At 42.7% G+C, this 12,626-nt stretch overlaps 1 protein-coding gene across 1 annotated transcript in view; it reads left to right on the top strand.

Annotated features, from left to right (window-relative positions):
- LRRC9 (leucine rich repeat containing 9) overlaps positions 1-12,626 on the top strand; it is a 1,004,248-nt gene that overhangs the window by 860,485 nt on the left and 131,137 nt on the right. Inside the window, 1 exon segment of the mRNA XM_029598189.1 lies at positions 11,566-11,634. Within this exon segment, the coding sequence (XP_029454049.1) occupies positions 11,566-11,634 (69 nt within the window).

The following is a 12,626-nucleotide window of genomic DNA, read 5'->3' as shown; positions in this document are numbered from 1 at the left end:
GTACCTCTTGCTGACATCTGCAGAGCTGCTACTTGGAGTTCTCTCCATACCTTTGCAGCCCATTATTGCCTGGACAAGGCTGGCACACAAGATTCTATTTTTGGCCAGTCTCTTCTGCGCAATTTATTCTCAGCTTAATACCCAACTTCCTTCCAACAGCCCGCTGGGAATTTCAGGCTGCCCGTTATCCAAAATCACCCTGTTGTGCCTGTTGCACGTCTTTGGGTGCTTTTGGTACATGGCTCAGGCATCCTCAGCTCGCTATTCACCCATATGTGAGGACTACCATCCTGCTTGTCCTGTGAGAAAGCAGAGTTGCTTACCTGTAACAGGTGTTCTCACAGGACAACAGGATGTTAGTCCTCACGAAACCTACCCGCCACCCCGGGGAGTTGGGTACGCTTGCGATTTATTTTATTTTCGCACGTACATTTTGCTACACACGAGACTGAAAGGAGACCCCTGCTGGATGCAGGGTTGGTACGATGCTGGCATGCTCAGTGGTGCCAGTCAAAGTTCTAGAAACTTTGTCAAAAGTGTTCCGTGATTGGGCTCCATCCTGATGATGTCACCCAAATGTGAGGACTAACATCCTGCTGTCCTGTGAGAACACCTGATACAGGTAAGCAACTCTGTTGTCCCCCTGAAGAAGCCAGGGAGTAGCATTATACAATGCTACTTTGCCTGTTAGCCATCATCTAGTTCTTCCCTTTCCATGAAAGAGAGCCCAGCAGAGTGGTTCTAGCGGGTCTCTCTCTATCTTTCTTTTAATCACAGATCCTCTGTCTGGGTCAGTGTGTAACAGAAACCACATAGGCTTCGTTGGGCAACATCGTGATAATGGAGCAATAGGTGCAATAGACTGTAGTAGACAAAATAGACACTAAATAAATTTAACACCAAAGAGATCTGGCTGTCCTATTGTATTCATAATGATTGTCAGTCCAAAACAGTCACGTCTCGCCATAGTGTTCGTTTAGGACTGCCAACACTGTGTGCATAGCTTGCCATAGTTTGTGCCTTCTTGCTTGCCTTGGCTATGCCTTTGACCCTGTCCTAGCCCTCACATTGGCAAAGTAGTCGCATAGGTATAATGGAACTCCAGCAAGGCCTAGGGCATGAAGCCATGTGATCTATAAGTCATTGAAATCACAAGTAGCTCAGCTGCTTAAAGGCACAGCCTGAAGCTACAAGTTGACAGTTTCAATCATCAATCACAGACTCAACATGTTACAGCCAGATTTCCTAGCTGACATCCATGTGCATCTGAATATATCCACATATACATCGGATATATAGTGTCATATGGGCCTGCAAAGACACAGGTGTCAGCATTGCCTCAGCTGTTTCTCAGGCAGTGTTGACATCTGAGTGCTCACATAGCAGGCCTTTACTTACAGTCTTTTGGGACGCACATGTCAAATACCGTGGCAATCCCAAACTTCTCACAGATCATTGCATACAACCATGCACAGCTGAGTACTGCAACACCTAGATAAGCAATCAATCAACTCTCATGTATAGATGGTGAGGGATCTGGTCTTTGGGCTGTCATGTTAGTTATGTTATATAAAGTTATTCACCTTTCTCACCTGGTTATAAAGTTATTCACCTTTCTCTGTTTGCCATGTAACCAAATTGTTCAATGTATTTTCTCTATCATTATATGTTCTATGTAAACCGATACGATGTGAATACGTTTATCGGTATATAAAAACACTTAAATAAATAAATGTTAGCTGCTCAGGGAGGCTATACAAGGATGTTGGTCTGACTATCTGAAGGCTGGATTGGGAATAGGATGGTATCATGCCTTCACATGTTGTTGAAATTCACCTCTGAAATGTATAAATCAAGCTTTATTTAGTAATGACTATAATAGCACCTACATTGTCATATGACAAAAGGTTCACTTCACTGAACCCAAGGTAAAGCTCTGTTGGAAGCTATTAACCTAGCCTGACATTACACAAGTAGCCATTGGGAAATGTTGAGATGTCAGGGCACAGCAAGGCCTTTGCCTTTCCAGCTCAAGGCTCGTCATGTTCTGCTTTATGTAGGTGCTTAGAAAATCTGCAAAGTAGTTTGTTTGTTCTAATTCCTAGTAGCAGTTACAGTGCTTATCCCTTAAAGCATATAGGATAAGGACTCCAGGGAAGACAAGCTAGCAGAATGGTCATTTTTCAAGCACAGTAACGTCCTTTCAGGTTTGAAGCTCTTGCTTGTCTGCATGGCTACTATGACTTGTGACCAATATAGCAGAATTGCTGTCCTATAAGATGGGTATCTTGTGGTGTTTGAGCATATTTGACTTTGTGGATACCAAGACCAAGGTAGGTGTGCTGATAGACTCTCACTCATCAGCTCTGTGCATAACAGTAAGGCTAGAGAAGGTGTTGTCAGCTGATGACCTATTTAACCAACAACAAGCCTCTTTCTGAAGCCTGCTACTGTACAAAATGTATAGGCCAACTGCTCCCTGAGGTATCATGTGGTAGGCATGATGACTTCTGCACTTTCAGTGTTATGTAGAAAGACAAGCATTTTGGGGCATCTGAGGCCTGCAGAGGCCCATATCTGTAACAAGGACATTAGTGAGCATATATGCTTCCTAGGGATGTCTCGCAGGCTGCCAGGTGTAGACAATCTTCTTTGAGGAGTAATGACTAACTACCTCATTAACAGGTAGGGACAAGCTTGACACAGACATCATTGATAGCTGATAATGAACAGGCCAGGAACAGCAAATTTGGGCCTCAGTTGCTATCTAAAGTGCTCGAGGAAGTCTGTAAACAACAATTTCCTATCATGAGTGTCTTGATATTTATGGGTGAGTGATGTGCTGTGTAAGCCTTTATCTATATCTGTGTCTGGGGGTGACGTGTAGGTCTCATTGTTTTCTTCCTTACCATACCAAAGTATACACCAGAGCATGCACAGTGTGCACCCAATGAGCACCCACTGGTTTTAGCCACAAGCAATCCTGTGCTTCCACTCTTTAGGATGGAAGCTACAGGTAAATGTGTAGGCAGTTAGAAAAAGATCTCATGCATTGTAACCTTACATTCTACCTTGCCCTGACCCTATTTATTCATACAGCTGAGAGGGGGTTGAGAACATTAGCAATGTAAGAGCTCAGATATCCAGCACCACTTTGCCGATGTGTATGAAATAGACTTGAGATCTTTTTTTTTCAAATGAGAGTTTTATTAAAGTTCACATATCAAAAATACAGGTAACAGAATACCAAAAGTGGCATTATTAACAAATCAATCCTTTCACTCTGATACAAGTATATCGCAGGACTGAACAAGCAAAGTGGGCAAAATAACCAAAAGAAAACAGTTAATAGAGAAAATAAAAAATAAAAATCATTTATACCACTTATCGTTCTCCCCAGAATAGCAATTGCGTGGAAACAGATCAAAAAAGGTAATCTACAAGTTCATACTGAACCTTAAGAATTTCAGTGAAATCAACATAACCCATATCCAATAACTACCTAACTCTCCCCCCACCCATCTAATATGGATCAGCAAGTGACACACTTATAAGAAAATAGCAATGTAACATTACAAAAGGCATATCAGTTATGAGGAAAGATGAAGTAGCATTCACCGGGTTTCGGCCACTGGCTGTCGTCGCAGGATATAGGGAGACCAGACCTATTCCAACTGGTGCATACTTTTGTTTTTAGCAGCAGTGATCTTATTCAAACAATACACATTTTCCAATCTATGTTTAGTGTCACTTAACTGTGGAACCCTAGTATCACGCCAGAACTTGGCGATATCGCATCTAGCAGCAATGCAGATGTGACGTACTAGCACTCTCATGTATTTATTTCCTTGAGAGATGGAAACATTAAGTAGAGCATGTAGAGGAAGCACAATTATATGGAAGCAAAGGACAACCTGTATCCATTTGATCACCTCCCCCCAAAAAGCTTGGATAAATTTACAGTCCCACCATAACTGAAAAAAGGAACCAAACCCATGACAACCCTTCCAGCACACATTAGGAAAAGAAGGGATCATCTTATGTAGTCGAGCAGGTGTCATATACCAGTGGTATAGGACCTTATATCCATTTTCAATTATATCGGCTGAAAAAAGTCACTTTCCTGTGAATTGTGTCATGAGGGTGGACCCATGGACAGAGACGAGTTTGATGCTACCTGCAGGGAAGAGCTCTGCAGGTCCTCGTCATTGGCAGGAGGTACTGGTTGGTACGGAGACCCAAAAAGACTTCACCTATACCAGCCTTCGTTCCCTGCTGGTTGAGCCCTTGGGTGCCGGGCCAGCTAGACTTAGGAGTGGGTCTCTGGTGACGAGGATTCCCACTAAAGACAGCAGGCAAAAGAACATAAGAACATGCCATACTGGGTCAGACCAAGGGTCCATCAAGCCCAGCATCCTGCTTCCAACTGTGGCCAATCCAGGCTATAAGAACCTGGCAAGTACCCAAAAACTAAGTCTATTCCATGCTACTTGTTGCTAGTAATAGCAGTGGCTATTTTCTAAGTCAACTTAATTAATAGCAGGTAATGGACTTCTCCTCCAAGAACTTATCCAATCCTTTTTTAGTCGAGAGGAGTCGAGACGTTCCAAGGGTAGGGGCAGGCAGCCAGCAATGGAGTCCAGAAGATGAGCAAAGGGTCAAGACAGGCGGCGATCAAGCAAGTCCAGGAAACAAACCAAAGGTCAAGACAAGTGGTGATCAAGCAGAGTCCAGAGGAGGTCCGAAGTCAAGGCCAAGAAGCAATCCAGGGGAAGATGAGACAAAGGGCAGGAGCACGGAGTCAGGAACACGGAGTCAGGCAACCAGCTACTCTCACAGAGTTCAACTTGTTGCAGAGGCCAGGACCAAGGGCAGGGACTGTCTTTAAATAGTACCAGAGTACTGACATCATCAATGAGGGCCACGGAGATTTTCCCACCATGGGCCCTTTAAATGAAGAAGAGAGGCATGCACCCACACTTAAGGAGGTGCCAGCAGGTGTAGGAAGTTAGCGGTGTGGGCAGCAGCTCCAGGTTGCGAAGAGGGAGTGCGGCGTTGGCAGTGGGTAAGGGAGGCCAGCCATGGATCTCTGCGGCCAGCGAACGCAACAAATTGAAAGATTGCAACCACATTTCTGGTGATAATTCAGTACTCAAATCAGCTTCCCAAGCTCTAATATGAGAGGGTTTAACCAATAAATCACTGTTTAATATCAAATAAAGTTTAGAAAGAGCACCCTTAACCAAACCTTCCCTCATTTTGGATAAAAATAAAACCCGCCTAGCTACCCTGGAAGGTTTACCCTGCCAAATAAATCTCATCAATCTAGTCTGCCAGGACTTCAGCATGGTGACCAGTACTCCCACAGGTAGTGTCTGGAAGAGATAACTAATTTGAGGCAAAACATTCATCTTGACCGTTGCTATTCCACCCAGCCAGGAGATATGATAGTGATCCCATTCTTCGATATCCTTATATATCCGGGCCATTAACGGGGGTTATTTAATTGAAAAAGATCCACCCTATGACCTATTAAAATCTCCTAGATATTTAATCTTATGACTAGCCCATTTAAATGGGAATTGTCCCTTGAGTACCCCTTCCTAATCACTGGGAACCATAATGTTCAATATTTTTTATTTATCTCAGTTAATCCGAAATCTGGAAACAAAGCTGAAATATGCCATTTCCTGCACTGTAGCTGGCAGGGACTCTAAGGGATTTGTTAATGTGAAAAGGACATCATCAGCACATAAGGATAGTTTGGAGGAAAAAGCCCCAATCGTGATACCGGAGATAACAGGATTAGCACGAATCCTGGAAGCAAACGGTTCTAAAAAAAAATAGCAAAAAGGAGATGGGATAAAGGACAGCCTTGTTGCGTGCCTCTGCCTACTAAAAACAAGTTGGAAAGCCCCTATTAACCTTGATGCAGGCCCTAGGATTAGCATATAACTGCCTAAGCCAAATGAGAAAAAAATCCCATGAACTGCATTTTCCCCAGGGTTTTAAATAAAAAGGGCCAATGGACTAAATCAAATGCCCTCTTGGCATCCACAGTGAGGAAAAGAGATGGGATGCGCTGTTTTTATACCCACAACATTATGTCCACTATTTTACAGATATTGATTGCAGCCATATGGCCTGGTATAAAACCGGCCTGATCTGAATGGATAATATTGGCAATAAACTATTCAAACGGTTGGCTAAAATCTTCTCCAATATCTTCAGATCTAGGTTAATTAAAGATCTGGGACGATAAGAGCCACGCAGGGAAGGATCACGACCCGGTTTAGCCAATATCATTATACCTGCTAAATTAGAGGTGGGCAACAAAGCTCCTCCATTCCTCAAGGAATTAAACATCCTAGTCAGAGGCATAGTTAAAATTATGGAAAACCTTTGATAATAACAGGATGTATAACCATCAAATCCAGATGACTTCCCCGGTTTGAGGGACTTTATGGCTATAGAAACTTCTATCTCCGATATCTCTTTATCCAATATACCCCACTGCAAATCAGATAAAGTAGGGAGAGATACACTCTCCAGAAAATGATCAATTTCCTCAGAATTGATAGCATCATTTGAGCTATATAAAACTGTAAAAAGTGCTTTCGATTATCTCCATTCCCAGATGGAATATTCCCCGATGCATCCTTGAGTTTGACCACATTATTTTGTACCATACGTTTCTTCAATTATTAGCCAACAATTTCCCAGCCTTGTTGCCCCCCTCAAAAAAAGATTGACGTGCCAATTCCAGGGAATGTGCAATAAGTGCCGCATCGAAACTAGCTAATCAGGACCGGCACTCTTTCAGTTGCTGAAGTTCTGAAGGAGATAATATCCGCTTATGTAAGGACTCCAAGCGCTGAATCCAGGCCATTATCACCTGCCACTCACCCTCCCTTAATTTTCTTACATGAGAGGCTCCAGAAATAAGTTTTCCTCATACTACTGCTTTTAAGCAGTCCCAGACCACAAAGCAACCTCGCCATTATCATTCATTTCTAAGTAATCCTGTATCTCAGCACCAAGTTGAGCTGTAAAAGCTGCATCCTCCAAGAGAGATTCATTTAACTGCCATTATCTATATCCCTGATCATAGTTTGAAAAGGAAATTGTAAGCCATACAGGAGCATGGTCAGATCACATTACTGACTCAATATTGGGCTCTAAGACTCTATTAACAACCCCTTTATCAACCAGAAAAAAATCTAGGCATGAATAGGATTGATGGGAGACATGAAAAAAAGGTTAAGTTCCTAGATTTAGGACTGCGAGACCTTCAGATATCTATTAAATTCCCCTGAGATATTAATAATTTTAAAGCAGCCCTGGAAGAGCGAGAACCATTACTGCAGCTCGGAGTTATCCAGAGCAGGATTCACGGTAGCATTAAAATCTCCCCCTATTAGTAAGAAACCTTCAGCCTCTACCTATAAATAGCCCTAAGGGAAATGATAAGACCCCTTGCTGGGAATTAGGGGCATAAATACTAACTAAAGTATAAAGTTCCCCATCTATGTTGACAATTAGATTAATATCTCTCCCCCCCCCCCCCCCAGGATCAGAGATACAGGATTTGTAGTCGAAAATGACAAATTTACTGATCAAAATACCTACCCCAGTGTATTTTGCTAGTTGTGAGCTAGCCGCCCAATAATGGTTTGGAAATCTGTCAGAACTCATCAAGGATTTATATCTACGCTTAAGATGCATCTCTTGCAAAAAACAAATGCAGCTTGGAGCCTATCCAGCTCTTTATAGAGGAGATGTAGTTTTCTAAAAATATTGAGGCCCCCGTACATTCAATTATACAGCCTTAAAGGAAGTCATTGTAAAAAAGAATATAGAGGGCTACACCTCCCAGACCTGAACCCCAACCACTCTGCAGCTGCATAGAATATCACTCCTTCCCCTCCATCTGGAAAGACAAAGACCCTACAAAGAATGTATTCCCCTCTCCCATATCAGCCCAGTGGAAAAGCTATGAGATGACAAAGCCTATAGCAGAAGTGCCCCCATGGATCCATATCAGAAAAAGAAAAATAACCCATCGCCCTCCCCCCATCCCTTCTCCCTCCAAGATTTGCTGATACCTAGCCAGAAATCCAGAATAACCGTAGGAGGAACAGTCATGTGAAGCTACCAGCTTCTCCATCAAGTGGGTCTTGTAAGCACAACAGAGACCGCTTTGACATTTAACCTTATAAACTTAGGTATGTATATGGAGACTATAAATGATCAACTAAACTTAGAAAATTGTTCCAAGGCCCATAAAAAGAGAGGGTTGCCAAGATAAAGTATAAAGAAAACAGAACCAGCCTCCCCTCCAGAGTCTTTAGAAGCTATGGTCTCATCTTAAACGTGGGCCAAAGAAAATATTTCCAAAATAGGACCCTCCGGTGATCAAGTTGCATCCTTAGATAATGTTGAACCCTTGGAGTTGCGTCTCAGCCTCCTGCGGCCTTCCTTGACACGCTATCAACATGGGAAATCTTTGCAGGACTGCAATTGTACTTTTGGTTTGGGCCAGAGTGTAGGGAGAGAAAAGCCTGTAAGATAGTAGAAGTTTCTTCTGGTGTTTTCACTCTATGCAACACTCCTTGGAAGATGAACCATAATCCAAAAGGGTGAAGCCAATGATATCGTACATTTTCCTTATGCGGCAAACTCGTAATCTCGTGAAACTCTTGGCGTTTTCTCAACATAATGGGGGAGATATCAGCGAAGATGGCAATCTCATGCCCCTCCCACTGCCAGGAACTTTGCTTCTGAGTGGTATTGTAAACTTACTCCTTAATGGCATAAGAATGAAAACATGCCATTATGTCACGAGGCTTGTTAGCCAACTTGGGACCCAGGGAGCGATGCACTCTCTCTAACTTGATAAGCGGCAGCTGAACATTACTGGGATCACCTCCGGGAGAGAATAGGCTTTGACAATTTTGGTAACCACTTCGGCACAGTTGGAATATTCAGGAGACTCAGGTACACCTCGGAATCGCAAATTGCTCCGATGAGACCGATTTTCAAGGTCTTCCAGTTTTTCAGTCAAGAGCACACATTCCGCTCGCATAGCAGCTTGCTTCGTCTGCAAAGGTTTGAAGTCCTTTGCTTGTGATTTAACTCGTAAATCGGTCTCATCCATCCAACATCCAGGGTCCAAGATTTCAAAGCGGTTATTTCCTGTTTATATGCCTTGATATCTTGCCTCAGATTGCGGAACCAACCACTGAACTCCTCTCGAGTTGGTAAGTCCATCCCTGGGATTAGAGACTGAGACACCACTTCGGGGCCAGCTTCCATCTCGGGTCCAGCTCCGTCCGCCATGTTCTCAGGGTTGGCCTCACATTCCTCGTCTAATTTCACATATGAAAACTTGTGAAAACAGATGGATTTTTTTCTTCACCAACATTTCTGGAGAGAAGGAAGCAATTCTGATAGACTGCACAAATTAGAGCTGAAAGATGTTCACGATATCAGCTGGATCAGCCTGCTTGATGAAGGAGCTTGATCCTTAGCCTCCGCTCATCATGATGATGTCATTTTCTCCTTCGAAATAGGCTTGAGATCTGACTGTAGTTGCCACTGTTAGCCACATCTTGACAACTCCTATCAGCTTGGGCACTGTGCCACACAGGGAGAGACCTGCATACTTATGAGGTAAAGTGACAGCTGAGTGGGAAATGTAGTGGTCTGGGAGGGTAGCAGTGGCCTTAGAGCTGTGCTGCCAAAGTAAATCACACCTTGCTCCCAGACTTTCAAAGTCTCCCATCTACCACTGCTCACTGGATCACAGTGTGAAAAGTTAAGGCATCATGAGCATAGAGTTCAAATGTTAGGGTGCTAAGAAGAACTTAGATTAGAGTCTGCTTGCTGCATCAGCAATTAAGTATCTGCTCAGAATATGAGGGTTCAAGACCTGCTCCACTTGTGCCTTGGGTTCACAGCACATCTCGGCACCAATCTGTTTGTGTGGTATGTGCTAATCACTGTGCTTGTCTGTCTGTAGGCTATATGGCTTGCTATGGTTTATGAGGGTCTAGTTGTTGGGTGTGTTTGTCTCTCGCTTACTGTCATTGTGTGTGCCTCAATGTAAGTATGTCTGGGTGTCCGTGTGGCTCTCTGGCAATCTAGATGTGTGTGTGTGTTGGGGGGGGGGGGATATGCTCCTTGAGCGATTACTTGCAGCTTGTAGACTTATGTGTATGTGTCAATGGAATCTTGTAAGCAAGATGAAGATATAGCCTAAGGGTCCTTTCCACCAAAGTGAAGGTGTTTAGCTGCATTGTAATTAGCTGACATGTATTAATGATACATCCAAAAACACACAATCACTTATCATATCAACTGAGAGGGTCATGATAGTAGCTTATATTATGAGAGGGGTGGAATGGGTAAATAAAGGACAGTTATTTACCGTTTCAAAAATGCTAAAACAAAGAGCACTTCATTAAACAAAAACCAGCAGATTCACTAGAATTCATAAAAAGTACTTTTTCACTCAGCACACAATCAATCTGTGGAATCTGTTGCCAGACCACATGTTCAAGCCGATTAGAATAGCGAGATGTAAAAGAGTTTTGGACAAGTTCCTGGAGAAAAGTCCATAATACATTATTATCCAGGTAGACTAAAGAAAGCTATTGCTATTTCTGGGAGTGAGTAACAGGAAATAGATCTACTTTATGAGATCTGCCAGGTAACTGTGCTTTGAAGTGGCCACTGTCAGAGACAGGATGCTGATCTTGATATGATCTTATGCTCCTTTGAATTGCATGGGACTGTATAGCCATGTGGTTCAGTCAGGCCATACAGCAGAGAGGGAGGAGGAGGATGCAGCTTGAAGCACCACTGCCGTCCACCTCCTACCACCAATCTACGTGGAAGGTTGGAAGGAGGATGGTAGGGGGAAGAAAGGAAGAGTGAGCGACAGGAAGGAGGGAAAAGAAAGAGATGGGGTGGGGCAGGGAGAAAGAGAGCTGGTGAGGGGGGGGGGGAGAAAAAGAGATTATGGGAGGCAAGGGAACAGTAAGAGGGTGTGGGCAGAGGGCAGAACTTACCTGGCCTAACCTAAAAGGTATTCCACTGCCCCTGGTTTTGGTATGTGGTCTGAAAGTACACACACTTTCTGTGGATTATGTAACCCTGGATTTGTGAAGACTTGTTCCCCAGAAACCATTAAAGAAAAACATGTGGACAGGGTACTTGCTAAGACAAAAGCAGGAACCCAGTTTGGGTGAGAGGTCATAAGGACAGGAGCATGTGCACAGGTACAGATGAGGCGTATGAAGTTTTTGTCAGGTCCCTCAGGTGGCCAGTGGTTGACCCCTGGTGGCTATTAGGGGTAGCACAGAGGCATTAAATAACAGCAAGAGATCCTAGTTTTTTTTCTGGAAGTCTTTGAAAAGAAATATTAAACAATGTGTAGGTTTGTTGCTGTCACCAAACTTATATAAATATTATGCAGAAATAATTTTGACTTTGTAACCTTAAAAAGTAGAAACAAACTGTTGAGTCAGTAGGGTTTGAGTAATATGTTTATTTTCTTAACAGGAAATGACAGAACTAGAAAAACTTGAAGCACTTCCTACGCTTAGAGAGATTTCACTAATTGGAAATCCAGTAAGTATGTTAGATTATTTTGAAAAAATGTATAAGATGTATTTTGCTGTTTTAGAAGACAATTTTCAAAGCAATCTAGCCACATTAAAACTGATAAATGCACCTAGATTGCCCTGACTGAAAACTGGCCTTCTCAAACCAGCTAAAAGTACACACAAACTTCCACAGTATGCTGCTTCCCAGTTAGTGGGATCACCAGGAGGCATTCTTGGGGCGTTAGTTTGAAGAAGTAAAATAGCACACATTCATGACATTTTTTGAATTACATGTGTTATATTACCTCTTTCTGCTGTCCACACAAAATAGCAATTGCAAAGTACGTGGATGCTTTAATGTGAATATTTTACATTAATTTTTTTAAAAAGAAACTATCTGGGTAGTTCTTTTTGAAAATTAGTCTACATTATGTGCACTAAATGCACCCACATGCTTTGTATCTGTTATTTTGTGCAGTGACTATCATTTTAAAATTTCTTTCACTGGTATTTTTAACTCTGGAAAGGACTGGATTTTCATGATACAAAAGCCATCATTTTACCATGAGCATGCCTGAATTTTTTAAACTAAGATGATTTTTTTGACTGAATACTTAAGGGTCTATGCACTAAAATGTTTGCTAAAATGGCTTTTAACTAGATATTTTTGTGTCCATTGAAAAGCTATTACGATAGTGATTGCACAAAAATAACATGCATGCTACCCCTTAATCTATAGCATACACGCTTGCTGCTTCACAAAATCCCCTATGCTAACCATCCTGAAGTGCAAGGTTGAGTTAACATGGGGGATTTCATCCCCCTCCTAGGCAGATTGCCACCCCTTCCACTCCCAAAACCAAGTCAATAGTCTCTGTTGTCCCAACTGAACCTTCACCTACCCAGAACATAAGATCAAGGGACTGTATGTCCCACTCCCCTTAGACAGATCCAACAAATTTATCCATGTCATGACTGACCTGCACAACTTCCCAAACACATCAAGGGAATCTGTGC

This window comes from Rhinatrema bivittatum, chromosome 4 (assembly GCF_901001135.1).
Source record: "Rhinatrema bivittatum chromosome 4, aRhiBiv1.1, whole genome shotgun sequence".
Lineage (NCBI taxonomy): Eukaryota > Metazoa > Chordata > Amphibia > Gymnophiona > Rhinatrematidae > Rhinatrema > Rhinatrema bivittatum.
Note: the sequence above shows the minus strand (reverse complement) of the source record. Positions and strands in the feature narration are given on the sequence as shown.